This window comes from Tympanuchus pallidicinctus, unplaced genomic scaffold (genome assembly GCF_026119805.1).
Source record: "Tympanuchus pallidicinctus isolate F22 unplaced genomic scaffold, pur_lepc_1.0 scaffold1, whole genome shotgun sequence".
In the NCBI taxonomy this organism is placed as follows: domain Eukaryota; kingdom Metazoa; phylum Chordata; class Aves; order Galliformes; family Phasianidae; genus Tympanuchus; species Tympanuchus pallidicinctus.
The window spans coordinates 50,151,562-50,170,831 of NW_026294618.1; the positions used below are offsets into that span (position 1 = coordinate 50,151,562).

General features: G+C 36.5%; 1 protein-coding gene across 2 annotated transcripts in view; it reads left to right on the forward strand.

The window, feature by feature from the left end:
• TPD52L1 (TPD52 like 1) overlaps positions 1-19,270 on the forward strand; it is a 50,582-nt gene that overhangs the window by 18,306 nt on the left and 13,006 nt on the right. For both annotated transcript variants that reach the window (XM_052677928.1, XM_052677939.1), the window contains exons 2-4: positions 372-487; positions 4,743-4,891; positions 16,965-17,066. In XM_052677928.1, the coding sequence (XP_052533888.1) occupies positions 372-487; positions 4,743-4,891; positions 16,965-17,066 (367 nt within the window). The remainder of the gene's footprint in view (positions 1-371; positions 488-4,742; positions 4,892-16,964; positions 17,067-19,270) is intronic.

The following is a 19,270-nucleotide window of genomic DNA, read 5'->3' on the forward strand; positions in this document are numbered from 1 at the left end:
ATAAAAACAGGGTTGCTTTATTTGTGTTTTGTGATGATGGTTTTTTTTTTGTTGTTTTAATTGTTGTTTTTTTTCCTGTGTTGTAAGAAACAAGATATCTTGCCATGTGCTCGAAGGTGATTGCCCTCTAGGGACAAATTGTGTTTTCATGTATTAGATTGTTTTTATATAGTAAATACCATCTAATACTTTCAATCACTTCTCAGAAATGAGAAACAGAATCCAAATGGCCTTGAGTTGGAAAATTGATTTGTTGTTCCCTTTTATTTTTTCCTAGTGCCTGAATATCTTTCTTTTAGAGTTTGTCAATATTACAGTTGAAATAATTAACAGTAGTTGTTGTACTCTTGTTGTTTAACTCTTTATTTCAGGTCTACTGGAAACCCAGTCTTTGCATGAAGCAGACGAAGATATAGTCACTGATGTTGATTTCACCAGTATGATTTCTGAAGAAGAAAAAGAGGAATTAAAGGCTGAGCTGGCCAAGGTAATTAATTTGAATTTCTGTGAGTATTAATGTTTCTATTTCTGTTAATCAATAGATATTAATTGTAGGATGAAGTATACATCATAATGAAATGCTCTTTCTTTAAGTAAAATTATTCCAGGCTGTAATAGTTTGAAACAATTATTTTCCATATGTATTTTTGGAAGGTTAGATAACTTTTACCTTCTGATTGTAGAGATGAAGTTAAACATGTCATTTTAGTCTACAAAAGCCACTATATATAAGCCTTTCTTTACAAAGACTGAAGGATGCTCTTATTACATCCATGAAATTGTTGTAGTGGTGTGACACCTGACAGAAACAATTCTTTGTGTGGTGCTCAGAGGAAAATCTGCTGCTTATGGTTACAGAAGAGTCTGGTGATTAGCACAGCAATTTCATCAAGTTTGCTTCCTTCGTGACTGATGTGTCTGGAGAGGGTTGTATTTTTGGTTTGCTTTTTTTTTTTTTTTTTTTTTGTAATTACAGAGCTTCAGGACATGTCACAACACAATGAAAAGATTTTAAAAATAATATTTAATAAAAAAGAGAGGAAAGATGAGAAGTGTGAATTATATGTCGTTTTTATTACAAAGACTCAGGAGTTTGTCTAGATTTGGCCTAAGGTAAGAGAGTGCTATTAGAAGGATTTGCTGCTATTGCACATGGAATGGGCTTACCCAGAAGACAGCTCTCCTCCTGAGAGAATTCCTGTCTTTTGTACAACAAATACATAAACCAATGTTAAGTCACCATATAAAATACTTCAATAATTAAGAATGCTGTAATCAATCTTAATGACTCTCAAGTCATTTTAGCAGCGTTGATTCATTATATCACACAACGATGAAGGAATTTATCCGTTAATTACCGGTTTTTGTTGGGACAAGAGGCCCAACAGTAAACAAGTCGTTCACTCTTTACACCAGAAAGCACTTCTGTGCTATGCAGGTGATGGAGCATCGGTGCAGGCGATGGGGGACTGGCACAGGTTGCCTCAGAGAGGCTGTGGGTCTCCTCCTTGGAGATCTTCAAAAGCTGCCTGGATGTGGGCCTGTGCAGCCTGCTTGGGTTGTCCTGCTTGAGTTGGACCAAATAAACCCAGAGATTTCTTCCAGGCTAAATGCTTCCTTTCCCTTTCTAGGTGAAAGGGACAAGTTAGGTATATGTAAACAAGGAATAAAAAAGCTTCCTTCAACCATCTGATATAGATATGTCTCTTGCAAGAGGATTTATCCCTTGGCTCTCTTCCGTGCCTGAAGATTCCTGTGAGAGATGAGTTTTCTGATAGAAATGCTCTAATTCCAACAAACAAATGAGAGATTGCCTTTCAAATACTCTGATCTTGGCTGATCTGGAAACTGTTTTCTGAATTTACCCACAGCAATTCACTGGCATACAGCTTGCTCTTGAAAAAAAAAAGCCTGTAGTTGTGCTGAGAAAGGGATGGAACTTGAGCTTGGTGAACTCTTATGCTTAGAAGAACTTTATGGTTCTTTAAAAAGACTTACAAAAACTTGTAAGAACTCAACTCTTCCAGGATAAAAATGTGGCAATTGGGTGATGCTTCCTTTTCAAAAGCAATCTGTTTTTGCTTTCAAGTCCTGCTCTGCTCCATCAATGGTGGTTTTGTTTTCCTCCATATCTTTATGTGTTGGTTCAGTTTCCTCTGAGAAAGAGGGCTTTGCAGACACCCAGACCAGGACACTAACCTTTGGTTGGTGATATGGCAAGAAAAAAAGGATATTTAATTTGGCTTAGAAATATGGGATTAACCATGCTGTCTTCTGTTGTTGTTGTTTATTGATATTTACTTGATATGTATTTATATATTATATATTATATTTATTTATATATTTATATTATATATTTATTTGATAAGTAAATATTTACTTGATACTTGATATTTATCACTCAGTGCCTTGATTGTTAAAACTAATATAATAAACATATTCAAATTAATATTCAGCTTATCATTCCAGCCTGCCATCAATATTATTCCAACCAATAGCTGCATTTTTACACATCTTTCCACCTCCACATTTTACACAGTACTGTGTATTCCAGAATGTACAGATAATACCAATTTACATACTTTTTTTTTAATATCAGTTAGTTCAGAATGCTCTATTTTACCTCATAAGTACTCTCTGAATTGTTGTTTGTGGATCTTGCTGTTGTTGTTTCCATGGGAGTTATGTATCTAACCTGCTTAAATGGTTTTCAAGATCCCACTGGAAGTCCCTAATTCTTTCTCAGTCTTAGGTCTCTGGTATCTGAGCACTTTATGGAAGTTTTGTGTCTGCTATAAAGTTAAAATGATGGAACCTGAGGAGCATTTTGTCAGTTCAAAGCTAATTTCTGATCTGTTAAGAAAAATAATGTACTATTTTTAATACAATCAGAAATGTTCATACATGCACAACTGAGCATGGGGTTAATACTTTCTTAGGGCTTCACAGCTTTTGGCATCTATTCAAGTGAACAGGTGGAAGTTAATGTTAATAGAAACCTTCAAATGTTTACATATCCAAGTACCTAATGATGAGTCTAGTGCTACCCAAGTGGAAAGCTAATGTTTATGTACATGAAAGCACACTGGTGTTGATTTAAATTAAATTCTTTAACAGCGTTACTTAAGCAAACTTCTGGGAAACAAAGAGAATTGTAAATTCTAAGGTGTGCTGAATTTTGTGGTTTCTCCATTCTATATGCATTTAACCAGTTATCCTCTCAGAATAGAAACTCATACTGTCTCTTGACAGCATCTCATTTGCAGGTTAGAAATATAATGGAGCATTAGAGATAGGGTGAAAGAATAAAGCAATTTTGGGTTGTTACCCTATTCTACCAATGAAGTGTTGGTATCACAAGCCTTGGTGAATGCTGGTGTCTGCTTCACTGTAGTTGTGGTTTTGTTTTGTGTTCATAGTCTTACTGCTTAAGTTTTTGAATAATTTGGATAGTAGGTAGTGACAAAGGGAAGAAACTGGTGGCTGGTGGATTAAACAGTGAGACTTTTTAAAGTACAGTAGGCTTGCAGACACTTTTACAAGGAATTGGAATGCATGATTGTGTAAGATAAAAATAATGCCGGTACTGACATTGTAAATATAGCCCTAGAGGTCACAACTGAATCTGCTGCTGCTTGCCTCATTCCCTGCAGCCAACAGAGGTAAATCTCAGGATGAGTGTGATACCAGGAACTTAACATATGGTATGATACATCACCATATGTTATACTGTTAACACGTGAAGGAAGGAACACAGTTGGTAAGGGAACTTTTAAACCTGAAGTGAAAGGCATCTGCTCATGTCACTTACCCTTGTTAGCTTCAGTACCTCTGAGTGCTGGTCGCATAATTGGTTTAGGAATCTTCCTAATGAAGAATTCAAGCCTGTGCTCATAGGAGTGTTGTCCAATGGGTAAACAGTCAGTGGCAAACTGTTTCAGTTGTTCCCCTTCTTAGTTGAGTGTTCTGGGCATTGCCATACTAAAGCTCAGTTTTGGTTTTGATGTGTTTGAAATAATGTCTACTGCAGAGGGAATTGTATTGTTCTGTTTGGGATGAATGTGATTTTTACAGCTTGAATTTACATCGTGGCAAGGAACTCTGAAAGCATTAACCTGCTGTGTTTTTTTGAACAATTTTCACTTTTATTTTAAAACATGTAGGGACTAAGATACAGGGACAGACACCTGTGACACCCTTACCTTATAGTAGTATGTGAAAAATTATTTTTTTTAATTTAACTTGCTGCTAACAATTTGTGCTTTTTTTTTCATGGGTGTGCAAGATTAAAACATAATCTTTAAGTTAAATGCCTGTGCTTCAGAAGAGAGATATCTATCTGAATTATCCAATTTTATCCAAAAAAAGTCTTTTGTCCAATTTCCTTGTGAATGAAAAGGTGATATTTGAGGCTTCTGATGTCCAAAGGCAGATCTTGGTCAGATTGTTCAGTTGTCACTTCCTGTCCAGAGTATTCTGTCCGTCTTATCAAATGCTTACAGTGATGTATACAGAGAGAGTCACCCATAGCAGTGGCATCAGCTATGGACATCTTTTTGATTTATACGCACTTGAATCTCTATGCCTCTCTTTCACATTAAAAAAAAAACAAAGCAAAACAAAAAAAAAACCCCACAAGTTTGTGTGAGATGCATTTAATCTCCCAAGATAGAATGTGTTTATCTTTCTGCATGAACAGGCTAACAACTCTCTCCTTTCTCCTCCCTCTTTGTTTCTCTCAGCTAGAGGATGAAATTTCAACTTTGCGGCAAGTACTAGCAGCCAAAGAAAAGCACCTGATTGAAATTAAACAAAAGCTTGGCATGAGCCTGATGAACGAGCTGAAGCAGAACTTTAGCAAAAGCTGGCATGATATGCAGACAACTTCTGCGTGAGTACAGACTGCACAAATTCATTTTGATATGTTTTGTAGCACATTGGAGATACTGCCTTGAGCCCTGGGATGAAATTTTTCCATAGAAATACCTGCCAGAAGGGGTAGAAAACAGGGGCAAGTATGTCATGCCTCTCAGAGTATTGTTGCTTCCACAGCAACAATATGCTTTGCTACTCTATTGTGCCTTAATTTTGCAAAATAAGAGCAAATAAATCTGTCATGGGACTGAGGTCAATCTTCCTGTCCCATGACAGGAAGATTCCTACAGCTTTTACTGAGGAGAGAAAAAAACATTATTGATCTCAACGTATTTTCCAACTTCAGAGAGAAGAAAGATTACCAAATATTAGCAACTATTCAAAAACAAATAATAAATATCCCATCATCTGAATTATAAAGGATTACGGATGGAATCAGCTGATCTGTTGAATTCCTGCTCCTGGCTATCCAAAGGAAACATAAAACTTTGTTGATGTTAACTGTGCCATCTTTAAGGTTATCTTAAGTCCTCTGTATATCAAGTATATCAAGTTTTGCAATTTACCAGCATTGTGTTCTTTGGCAAGTCACATATCACAGCCTTGGTTTACCACTATGGAGAGTGGGTAACTAGTTCATAAGAGTTCAGTGAAAATCTCCTTGAATGTTTAAGCAGCTCAGGGTTTCTAGGGTGAAAAGTAATGTAGAAGTGTAAATAATAGTTACTCTGCTGCATCTGTTCAAGTAGTTTAATGTGAACTTTCTTTTCTAGGACCAGACTAATTTACTGTGGAAATTTGTAGTCTCAGTTGCTGCCTTCCAGAAAGGTGCATTTGAACAATGCCTGAGAGCTTAGGTGAATTGAGCAAGGGAGGGAGTTTATTTGAGTTACAGCTTGCTGCCAAGAGCTATCGGTGCAAGCCTTGTGTAAGGAAGGAGTTAAAAATACACACATGGAGATTGTGATAGGATCTGTCCTAAATCTACCATTCCTGAACCGGAAACTGACAGAAGTTTCAAGATTTTATTTATTTGTTTGTTTGTTTTTGTAGTTGACAACTGTATTTGAGACACATAGGGAGATGCAAGAGTGAGCGACCTCACACAAGGGTTGAGGTGGGAGTTGATAGAAAGGCAGGCAGGGCACTGGCGCTACCCATGATGGAGCAGTCTCATAATACCTGAAGAAAGAGAGCAGAGCAGGTTCAGTGACAGTAAATACAATCAAGATAGGAGTCAAGAGGACGATTAAGGCATAAGCTTCTTAGTAGGAATTGTGGTTTGCATGCCTCCTAACATTTACTTTTGGGTAGTTTTTCAGCTAGGTCTAAATGTCATTTAGTTTTCATGAAATTGTCACTAACAGATGCACTTGAGAGACATTGTCACTGTTGTCTACCACAAGTTCTAGGAGAGGGTAACCCAGATGCAGTGGACTTTAGAAGAGAAGAGAAGCAGAAGGCACCTAAACTGTGATTACTGGGAGACACTAGCAGAATTTCAAAATAAAACCTTCAATAGTTACTTGAAATTTTGTAGCATTTTCTGAGATAGCTTTTCACTTTCCGTTCTGAGAATTGATATTTTTCACAAAAACAAAGAGACTTTAGACGACTTTATCAGTATGGTATCTGCTACTCTTTGAAATGAGCTTCAGAAACAAAAAGCCATTCAGTTCTCCAAGCCACCAGTGTTTGGAAGTGAGCAGAAGGAGTCCATTTGTGCCCTTGAAAGTCCTGTTGTCTGTAGTCCAACTGTGATATTATTCTGCCTGATACTCACTGTACAAATCATGGTAATTCCACATTCTTAAAACAGATGTGTTATGTAATATAGCGGTAATTCGTTTTTGCTAGTCCAAAATAGCAATGGGATAGAATTACTCACTAACATCCTCTGATTTAATAAGGATGAAAAGGCTTGCTTTAAAAAATAAAACTCCAAAATACTTACATTCCTGTATTTTAAACTTCTGTATCCAAAATTAGTTATTTTTAATTAAAATATATATGTATAATATTTTGAAGAGGCTACTTTTGCTTTCACTGAATCTTAATGGGTTTTCTAACCACTTTTTTTCTGAAAATTGTCCCCATTAAAAAAAAATAATTTCAAACCCACAAAGCACAATTATGCACCAAAATTTTGGTCATTTAAATCTTACTAATCTTTTAAACTCTCCAACTGGGGATACATTATCAGGGCTAAAGTGCACTTAGAGACTCAGCACCCAACCCAAAGAATGGATGCTACTGGGAATGACTGAATATAAACTTCAGATCCTAACTTTTTTTAAAAAGTATTTGCATTTGAAAAGTTTGTCCAGGTAGGTTAGAGTTAGCCTAAGCATGTTTGACATGTGGTGCTCAGGGACATGATTTAGTGGAGGGTTGTTAGGGTAGTGTGGTTAGGTTGTGGTTGGACTCGATGATCTTTAAGTGTTTTTCCAACCTGAGCAATTCTATGATTCTATTCTGCATACATGTCAGAAATTATCACTAAAAGATTCTGATGTGATTAAAAAGGAAAAGAAAAGATCATAATCACACTGAAGAAAGCCAGAGCTGAAGGTCAAGTTGGCTAATGTTCTTCACTGAAGATTATGACAGGCTCAGCATAGAAGTCTGCATAAAGTCTATTCCTTTCTTATTAATTTATGCTACAAATTATGCCAAAGCATTTCTGTCTCTTGACACTGTATTCATGGCAGTAACGTACAGCTCTTTCTGTATCAAACTAGTTTTTTTTTATCAGCTTTGTTTTTCTGTAAAGAAAAGCTATAATGTTTTTTGTCTCCTATGAAATAACCTGGAAGTCATTCACTTATGATAACCAGAATCATAATGCATTTATTATGCTCTTCATTCATTTCTGTTGCTGTTCTGCATTACGCTTATTTTTAGTACGATCTTGGTGTTAGGGAAAGGAGGATCTACTATAGAGGATATCAGTAACTAAAGAACAAGTGTTTGTTTCAAGCTTAGTTTCATTTCATCACTGGAATGATTCCCCATCATCACCACTTTTTTAAAGATCAGTGTTACAGTGAATAGAGGTGGGTGAACATTATGTTAGCTTCTAGCAATGCAGGGTTTTATTTATATTTTAAACATATCTAATTCATTTATTTGACTTTCAAGTTAATGTTGGCAAGATTTGAGGTTATTTATTTATCTAAGGAATCATTAAAAATGTCTTCAAGGTGATATTTACAGAGATCACAACTGAGCTTTTCTTATAAGTGTTCAGCTACAAAGGAAAAGTTTTACGTAACCTGAATACGGTGTGTTTGCTTACCTAAATCTTTTTGATTGGTGATGATTCAATAAAGTTTCCACAGTGGTTTCTATTCTTCTGCACTTAAAATTTTCCCTGTGTAGTGCATAGAGGTAAAATGACTGCTCCAGTGAGTGTTTTACCTAGTTCTATGCAGAATCACAGAACAGTTGAAGTTGGAAGCGATGTCTGGATTTTATCCAGTCCAGCTGCCCAGAGCAGAGTGAGCTAGAATGGCATTCTAAGGACTGTTTCCAGTCTGGTTTTGAATCCAAGGTTGGAGTCTACAGCTTCTCAGGGCAGCTGATTACAATATTCAGTCACTCTTTCTGTGAAAAAATTTTTTCTTACATTTGACTATTTATTGTATCTTGTTCACTCCCTTACAGGTTTTCATGTACACAGATTAAATCCCCCTGACTCTTGTATTCTCCAGGCTAAACAGACCCAACTCTCTAGCATCTCCTCATAGGAGTAATACTCCACTCCCTTAATTATCTTGATGACCCTTCACTGAACTTTCACCAGTATGTCCATGTCCTCTTTGTGTAAGAGGAGCCTAGAGCAAGATTGCACTGCACTGCACTGAAGGTCTGGCTTTAACTGGTGGTGAGCAGAGGAAAGGGATTACCTCCACCAATCTACTAGTCAGTATTCCCTTTGGTGAACACGATTGGGTTCCTCTTGCCCCATTTTTCTAGTCAAGGTCGAAAGTAATAGTATTCTTTAATGCAGTTACAAAATTGCCTTGCATAATATATGGAGAAGATTACAAATGTTAATTTATATTTCTCATCTCTCTCTCATAGAGATAGCTAAAAGCACCTTCACCTTTAGCAATCAGATGCATTGTAACCATGCCGAACTTTGTCTTTCAGCCTCTAAGCTGTTGTTCACAGAAGAAAACAATGGGATATTACAATGTTGTACTCTAAGGAGTCGGGGATAGTGAGTTTCTAAGCAGCAGCTGTACCTGCGAAACAATCCGCCAATAACCTCACTCACGCTAACAGTTCCCATAAACTCCTCCTCATTCTTGCTTGAAACGTTAGCAGCTCTTAGAAAGCATAGGCCTTCTCTTTTTTAAGTGGATAACCTTCCAGCCCATAAAAGAGAATGTGAAATAACCACAGGCATTGCTTCTAGGGAGTTGATTTTGGTTGGTTTTGCTACTAAAAAAACCAAACTAGTATCCCAGACATTCAGACCACTGTAGGGAGCTGCTCGTTAGTGGCCAATAAAACATTGCAATATCTAAAAATTGAAAGAAAACCTATTCTCTCTTCAAGAACTGTAGCAATGAAATGTCTCAAAGACCATATACTTAGTAATTTGAACTGGGGCATTAGTACTGCTTTGAGGTGATGGAAAGTAGAATCTCACAAAACTGTGTTTCCAAACAGGCTTTTCAATTTTGCTGTCACAGACAAAATAACCACTTCTAGATGCTGAAAATTGTATGACTTAAGTGACCAGTATCAAGAGAGCTGTAGATGCTAACTCCAACATGTTTCCATGTTTCTAACACAGCGCCTGACGCACACTCAAACCCTGCCAGATTTCTGTAGCTCACTTAGGAAGGCTTCAGTATTGCTCTGCTCTTATATGCAACATCTGCCTGAGATCTAAGAAAGCAGCATTCAACATGGACTTGGCCTTTTCCTCCAGAAACAGAATAAGAATCATATATTTGACTACTCACTGAGAGCTATATGTACCAGCTTAGTTCTGCTGATAGGAAACCTGAGGATAATAATATGGGTTTCTACAAATACTGTGAACTCATGTTTTGTAATTCAAATTTCTGCCAGGTGATAGAAAACAGAAAGCAATAGTTGCTCTGCGTGTATTTTGGGCTTCAAATCTACAGTACTCAGAGCCTCCTTTAGTATAACTTTAAATACATAGCAATGTGTTCCAGAGGCTTAGAATTTTCTCAGGAAATTAACAATAATTTCTAGACAACCACAGGCCTACTGTGATTTTTATGAACTTAGTATTACATGTTCCCACACACATGCTTGTTACAAGTGGTAGTAAGAGAAATGTGGGTGTTTCTGTTCATTGTGATGTGTAATCACCTTTTGTCATTTTCTTCTCTAAACTTGAAAGTACATGTACTGGTTGTATAAGAGAAGAAACAGGCATGTTGACTTTACCAAGTACGTTACCTGAGTGTGGGTGTGAGCTCTATAAAAGTAAAAGAAGCCTCTCATTTCCAGTAATTTTCGGTGTCCTTTGGGTCAGGTCAAGCAATGTTCCCACCTTCTTCAAAGGCAATCAATGTTCCCACCTTCTTCAAAGGCTTGGTTTTGTTGGCTTTTTTGAGCAGCTTTTCTGCATGTATCTCTGGCCTTGAATGTGGAAAGATGGCCTAAGGGAAAATAAGATTGGAGAAAGGACTTGAGAAGTCAACATAGTCTATTCTCATTGTCCCTTTCCTGAAAAATGTACATTCGTTTACACCAGAAGCTTCAGCTAATGGAAATTCCACAGGGACTTAATCTGATCTATTCCAGATCTCTGAATATACTGTTTCTTGAAGAAATATTCACAGTAATTATGGTTTTACTGCAGAAAATATGTGAAATATATACATTATAGATAGCTGTAAAATATATATCTTAATAATGAGAGGTGAGCTAAATATGAATCTCTGAAATGACCGGGATTTAAAATAACCAGGAGAGATTCAGTGAAAATGGATACAGGGAAAAATAAGAGAAGGGAAAGAAAAGATTAGGAAGAACTGAATGGAAAAGAGAAAAACGACATAGTAAGAAAATGAAAGGGGAGAGAGAAAAGAGGAAAAAAAAAGAAGGGGAGAGTAGGAAGGAACAGGAAGGGAGAATAAAGAAGGGAAGAAGAAGAGACAAGGGGAAAGAGAAGAAAGGAAAAGGGAGGCAGGGAATATGTTGAATCTGAATAGTTTATTTTCATCTAGTTTATAGTACGGAGCCCGCAGACAGTGTTATTGGCACAGTTTTAGGTGTGATGTATTCTGAAGTTTTGTCCTCGAATGTCTTAAGCTTGTCTTTGTTTGAGCCGATGTATTATATCTTTTCTACCCTGATAACAACTGTATCACAACCGCTTGTTTCTCTTTCATTCTATGCTGCACTGTACAAGTCATACCTTCACACAATTGTATCTCCAGTGTTTTCCATGACTTTGAAGACAACAATGCAGGACAGTACAGAATATTCGTCGCTGTTGCCTTGACGCCTTTCCTGATTCATGACTTTCTCCTGCCTGCTGAACACAGCAGTTTCCATGCTGCACACAGATTTCTGGCTGGAGGCTGGTTGCACGCAGCCTGATGAGGTTCTGTTCCCTTACTCTCTCTCTGGGACAGGAGTTAGTTGGGGCGTAGCTCCTTTAACTGATTTAGGCATTTACATCCATCATGGGGCTAGCATGGTTTCAACTAACTCTTAGAATATCTGGCAAAAGGAGAAATGTCTAAAATGTACATCTGTTATTGTGTCTGAAGTTGGAATGAATTTCAGGTGAGCGTTTAAACCGAACAGTTCAGAGTTCATTTGTGGGCCGAATGGGAATATGAATGCTCTTAGAGAATACATACAGTTAATATGTACTTTTAAGTACATATTATGTCCTTATATGTACTTTTAAGTACATATTATCTATCATTCATATATGCATTTATTTGTTTATTTATTAGCATTAGTGTAGTTTATTTAATACTCTCTATTTTTCACAGAAAATCAATGACAAAATAGTTTTCTATTTGAGAGTTTCTCAGAGATCCAGATGCTTTACACCTATTCCAGAAAATGTCATTCTGATTTGACTAATAGTTTGAAAAGAAAGAAGTGGCAAACTCCATAGGATGTGGCTTGCACCACCAGGCTCTGCTCTATGTGATTTTTGTTGTTAATTGTTTGCATTTTCTTGCATCTTATGTAAGCTCTGTCACAGAAGTTAGTCTCTCAAATTGATTAATTCTGCAAGCAAGCATTGATGAAGAGGAACAATGCTGAATGAAGATGTACTGATTAGCAGTATGTGTTGTTGTATTTTATGGATGCTGATTTTAAAACCTTTCTTATTCACTGGTAGGTCAAATATGCAGATGGCCAAGCGAAATATGAATATGTTTGTAGCCTTCTTCTGTCAGGAGCTCAAATACTGTGCCTATGAAAGTTGGTTAGATTTAACTCTGCTGTATGAAGGGCAGTTCTGCATTGAGTTGAGATGAGATTAAATATTATGCAGTATGATTATCTCATCTTATTTTGCAGATGATGTTGGTCATTTAAACATCTAATTCTCTGACCTCTTTATATGTCTGCTGCTTGACTGTGTTTTATATGAAACACCATTTCATAAAGCATAATGCGAGAATGAAATAATAATCTTCTTTACTGTAGTTGGCTGTAAAAATCAGCTAGTGAGACAGTTTTGTCGTATGATAGTCTGACCTAAATGCCTTATATGAAGGTAAAAATGCATTCAAAATATGGTATAAATCTCTCTGTCAACCGAGTATGTTACAGTACTGGGATGTAAGCTGCTTTTACATGTTTTAGAAAGAGTGTATCAGCAGAATGTAACAGTGCCATATCAAAATATTTTATGATAACTTCTAATAATATCAGTTTTGTTGACAATTTCTTTTTTCTTTTCTTTTCTTTTTTTTTTTTTTTGTAAGGGATATTTGTTATTTTAAAATCCAAATTATGATCAGAAATTTATGGATACAGTTCTCAGGTGAAAGTCATCTGAAAAAAGTTAATATTTCTAATATCACAATGAGCTTGATTCACAATTTTGCAGTTCTGATAAAGTATCTGTTTAATCTTTTTGTTTGCAAAATACAGTGTAAATATTTACTAATATGTGCTAAATGAGAAACATGAAATCTGACCCTTGTTATTCACTACAAGTAATTGTTGTGTGCTGTGGAGGACGTTTAGGTGTCACACAAACAGCGAAGGCATTCCTGCTGTGACTGAATAAATCAAGATACTCCTGTATCCAGTTAGTCTGTTTCTATTTCTACTGATGCTACAGGGCACGTGGCATAATGCTTTTAGAATCATAGCCATGATGCTGATGTGTTGCTGTAGGAAAGCAATGCATTACATGAAAAAGTGAACATTGGTGGCTCCTATTATTGGTGTTGCATCCAATTGAGAAGGTTCCCAGAGATCAGTAGGAATATGCTGGAGGTCATCAGTACTAAAATAGTAACAGTAGCAAGGTATCAAATGAATGACATAAATAAAATGTAACTATAAAAAAAGTCTGAGCCAAAACACTCTTCTGAATATAAATAAAGAGCATAATTAATTACAATAAGGAAGTGTGCTTTGTGGAAAGGTCATTTATTTATGAAGAAGACATGGTGATACAAATGGTGCATATCATCATTATGGCAAGGATGGGGGAGATTGATTTTTAAGGTAGTCATTGGAGATGAAAGCTGTTGTTGCTCGTCTCTGCTGCCAGGCATTCCATGTTGCACAGCATTTTTACCTTTGTTGCTTTTTTGTTCCTTAAAGCTCCTTCAGCATTACTAGAGAGAATGGGTGAGTTCATGTCAAAGGTCATTTTTGCTAGTTGATGCTGAAAAAAGACCAGTTGCATAACAGTCTTAGCTGGATTTATGCCGTTGTGTAACATCAGAAGTATTAGGAACATAAATACAGTCTCCATGTCTTTCTTGCTAGTAGAAATATTGAGGAAGACTTTATTTAGAGGATTTACAGAAAAAAAATACATTATTAGTTGAAATGCCATAATCAGTGTCATTTCAGCCAGTTCCCAAAAGGTGTTTTTTGATGAAGTTAATGTTCCGGTCACAACAACCACCCCAGGCAACCCTACAGACTTGGGGAGGAGTGGCTGGAAAGCTACCTGATAAAAAAGGACCTTGGTGCACTGATGGACAGTCAGCTAAATATGAGCCAGCAGTGTGCCCAAGTGGCCAAGAAGGCCAATGGCATCCTGGCTTGTATCAGGAATGGTGTGATGAGTAGGACTAGGGAAGTAGTCCTGCCTCTGTACTTAGCATCCACCTCAAGGACTGTATTCAGTTTTGGGTACCTCAGTATAGAAAGGACATTGAGGTGCTGGACCAGGTCCAAAGAAGGGCAACAAGCCTTCTGAAGGGCTTGGAGAATACACCGTATGAGGAACAACTGAAGGAACTGGGGCTGCTCAGTCTGGGGAAAAAGAGGCTGAGAGGAGACCTTATTGCTCTCTTTCAATATCTGAAAGGTGCTTACAGTGAGAGCGGGGTTGGTCTCTTCTCACTGGTGACAGGTGACAGGATGAGGGAAAATGGCCTTAAGTTGTGCCAGAGTAAGTTTAGATTGGACAATAATTAAGAATAACTTCTTTACAGAAAGGGTTGTTAAGCACTGGATAGGTTCCCCAGGGAGGTTGTTGAGTCACCATCCCTGGATGTGTTTAAAAATCATTTGGATGTGGTGCTCACGGACATGATTTAGTGGAGGGTTGTTAGAGTTAGGGTAGTTTGGTTAGGTTGCAGTTGGACTTGATGATCTATAAGGTCTTTTCCACCCTAAGCAATGCTATGATTCAGAAGCATTTAAGGGACTCACCTGTTTCATAGTTGAAATTATGCCTCTCCTGTATAGAAGCATATGGGACTCTTCTGTTAATGGGTTTATGTAGTATAAGGAACCTGCAGTGCAAAGGCAAGATGTGAAGGTACTGTCCAATAAATATAAACATGTCCATGCATAAAATGTACTATGAAGTGTATTGTTTAAAAAAAAAATCTCAGAATGAGTTCTGCAAAGTACTTTATTTCTTACTGTCAATTTGTGCTTAAATAGTATTTGTTCCTGGATGTATTTTTACATTATTATCAACTTCATTGAATATATACACAGAATTTTGTAGACAACACTTATCAAGAATAAACATGCTCATAGTTTAACTAAGGCATCATAAACATGTATTTTAGTGTCTCTATTACACTATAAGGTGAAAATATGTCCACTTAGAATGACAAAGGTTAAATTAGTTGAGCTGCAGAATGAGGCCTCGGTGAAATAAGAGCACTGCAATCTTGTGTCCAATTGGAAACAGCAGGACTGCAGAGAAAGGAAACCCAACAAGAATGATCACTTTCATTTTCTTTGTATTCTGCTCCTAAAAACTAATAATAATAATTAAAAAAACACAACAAACAAACAAACAAAAAACCAGCATAACCAGTTCTCCTTCCCTTACTGCTGCAATTTTTTAGCTTTTATTACCATTCCGATTCAGTGCTTGAGTTTAATTCAAGTTATCTAACAAACTGTAGGTCTCTTTGAGATCTAGTATCTCAGTCTGAGATCCTTCCTTCAAACTTTTTTTTTCCAGCACAAGCTCCTTCACAGAATGCCACATTTCACTTGGCAGTTTAAGAATTTGTTAGGCAGTCTTTAAGATATTTTACTGTTTAGGGATATAAAATTGAAGTACTTGTACTGGGGAAAATTATTTTTGACAGAATATGGTCAGAAAGAATACCACGTTGCTCAGCATTTTCCTTCTGACCTACAGTTTTTACAACATAGTCCTCAGCAGAAGACTTTCAGCAGTAGATGCTACCGAGACTAAAAGGGCCTGACAAAAAAATGTGATGTGCAGTATTGCAAATGGTGGTCTTCTCTTACTTCTCCTATCTCCACAAGGATATATAGCTTTCATATGTCTAAAAGTTAGAGGAAAACACTCTGCTTCCTGTTTAAGAATTAGGCAGGGGGATTTTTGCATTAATCTCCTGTGTATTTTGGTACACATTTGCAATCTTACAAAACTTGTTCAAAGGAGAAGTAGGTCTGATGGAATTGTACTTCTGAATTTTTCATGATCATTTCTGCAGTTCTTCTCTGCCAAGGCACACCACGGGATACAAAGAGTAATTTTCTGATGTGCTCTGCTTTTGTTACTAGGTCAGAATTTCCAATTATGAGCTTGTCTGCGTCACTGGGAATTTCAGATAATTTCCTTAGAAGGAAACCTCTGATGTGCTTAAAGTTAGTTTATTCAGTAAAAAAAGCATCTGAACAGAAAAACTTATTGATTACTCTGAGGATGTGAATTAACCATTCCAAAGGTCTTTGTAGAGCAGAGCATATATCCTAAATCAGTAAATGAAGAAGATTCTGTGTTTGAATGTATATGCTGTACATGAATTGAATGAATTCAGAAAGGAATTTAGAATATGCATTCGCTGGCTGGATTCTTTGATCTTTCTTTCTCTTATCAAGCCTCCTTCCTTTTCTCTGAAAAATTAAAAATACAAAAATTGTGACACACAGGAACGTATGAGATCTGTTTTGTGTAATCTGAAATATCAGTAAATAATTTTGAAGTGCATCTAAATTATATGTGTGTGTTTCTAATCCGTAAATACATGAAAGAGCAGAGTTTTATGTTTCCTGATTCTTCTGTGACAGAAAGTTGGTGTTTGCTAAAAGTATTCTTTTTTGATGTGAATTTACAGAAACTATATAAAGCAGGTATTCAATAGATCACAGCATTCTGCTTTTAAACAGCTTTTGCTTACTCTCTTGGAAGACGTTAAATGCAATGGGGAGAGGAAGACTGCTTTGCTCGCATTAGGATTAAACTGCATTTACAAAGCTGTGTGGAAGTGGGCACTTCTGTGATTTGCTTTGTGCAAGTTACTGCGTTTCTTAGCCTTTCAGTGGATGAGACTTTAAAATGTAGAAAGTAGGAAAGAGGGAATTAATTGCAGAGCATTGGGACCTCTCTTTTTAAAGTATGCATTATTATTTTTGCTCTTTGTTTTTGTTTCCAGGTACAAGAAGACACATGAGACCCTGAGCCATGCAGGACAAAAAGCAACAGCAGCTATCAGCAATGTAGGAACTGCTATCAGCAAGAAGTTCGGAGATATGAGGTACAGGAGCTGCTGTTTCACTGTCCTTACTTTGAGGAGAAACACCATAAAAGCCTATCAGCTTTTCTTTCTGGTCTACATTACTGTTCTTATATTTCAAGTGGTTGGAGTATTTTATAACTTTCGTTGCTCTGAACCAAAAGGAAAGGGTAACAATGAATGAAAGTAACATTTTTACCTGAGTCCTGTTTTTATCAATAAACAAATAAATAATCATTTTGGAACAACTTAGCAACTGGAGGAAACGTACAGTAAAATGGAACAAAATACTGCAGTAAGATTCTATTAGCCCAGTTTTACTCATACGTGCATTATGGACACAAAGATCATCTGAGAAAAACCAGCGTATTGTAGATATGTTTGTGGAAAGATAAATAACAAAGAAATATTTCAGGCTATTTTTTATCATCTCATTCACAAAAGATGTAACAAAAGTAGTACCACATCCTGAGGATGAATTTTAATTATCTAGCAAACTCTTAATGCCTTGTTCATTTTTCCATTTTTTTCCTTTTTTTTTCTTTTTCTTTTTTTTTTTTTTCTTTTTATTTCTTTTTTTTATTTGATCTGTTTCATCGTAGGAGACAGATAAACTATGATGGAAATAATGGAGATTGAGGGGAAGAATTACCATTTAAGTACTTAAAAATCAGTCTTCATGTTGTATTTTTGAAAGTATTAAACGTAAGATTCCTCAGAATGAGAGCACAAGAGAAATTGTAAACTGTAAATCAACACTTAAGTTTTCAGTTTGGCAGCAGGATTATGGAATTTCTTCTTGGGCGTTTGATGGAGTTGATTTATTTTTTGTGATGAAATAAATGGTCTTGAATATTAGAATTAGGGTCTCATTTGTTAGAGATACTAGTGTACATTTACTTTCTTGTCATTTTCACTGCATTAGTTCATTTTACAGTACTTCAAATACTTTTAGGGTTTTTTATGCAATTTCTTTTTCCCCACTCATTTCTTAATCTGAATCTTCTGAAATCTTTAGAGTCAAGTCTATCTTTTACATACAGCCAAACAAAACCTCTATGAAAGCACCACCGCTTTTCTAGGTGCAAGTTGAAAAAACGAGGAAAATCTTCATCACAATATTATCTGCCTTGCAATGTTTGTTTTCACATTAAAGTTGAAATGGAAATCTAGACAGTGGTTTGCAACTAGCTTATGAACGTAAGCTAAGAGCTGTTTGACTTCATACACTTAAACATCTCTTAGTATATAGGCCTGGTCTTCCTTTTCCTACCTTCTGGGTCTTCTGTATGAGAAACACTGAACACAGTCCTAATGTTGGTTTTTGTGTTACTCAGAATTTCCTGGGGTTTGATGATATTTTTTCCAGCCTCATGTTTAGTTGCTTATGGTATTTATTTTCACTTTTTTTTTCCTACCACTATTTATTCTTACTACCTTTCCTTCTTTCATGGTTGTATTGTGTATATTTGAGAAATTCGTGATGAGGAGTTTGTGGGCCGTGTGGCACACACATATTCTGTTTCATCTTGTGTTCTTTCCTCATGCTTACTTACATAACAGAGAGAAAGCCAGTGGTTGGTGAACAGTGCTGCTGCTTCTGTGCTTTGCATCCTTACAGCAGGGATCAGAATTGATGTGTACACTGGATCCTGAAGGTAGAGGGAAGGATGACCAACCATTCAGTACTTCTTAGGTCTTATTACTGTGCCTTGTGTAGGGTGTGAAATTTCTGCAAATGCAGAAATGTCTTCGTTGTAATAGAGCATGTTTTTCTTTCAATACTGCTCTTAATTACTGACTGCTATCAAATTCGTTTCTCCTCCCTGTCAGTACCAACCCCCAACCCCACTGTGATTGTGCTTCTGACTAACACTTGGAAAGCAGATGGGTGGTATTTATCTCATTAGCCCTTTAGCCAAGAGGCTGAGTCCGTAAGCTTTTGAATTAATGTATAAGCTTGGTTCTAGTAGCTTTCTGTGATAAAAAGCATTACCTCAAATGTGGTTGGGAAATTTTTAGGAAAATATGAGCTTACTAGCTTTGGCTTTTTTTATTATTATTTTTTATTTATTTATTTATTTATTTATTTATTTTTTTTGTAGAGGCATGCTGTTTTTGTTTTTGAGGCACACAACACAAAGAAGCAAGCACCAGAGCTGATGTCCCCTAGTTACATGAAGCATGGCATGAATTGGGCATGCTACATTTGCTGAATACCCTAA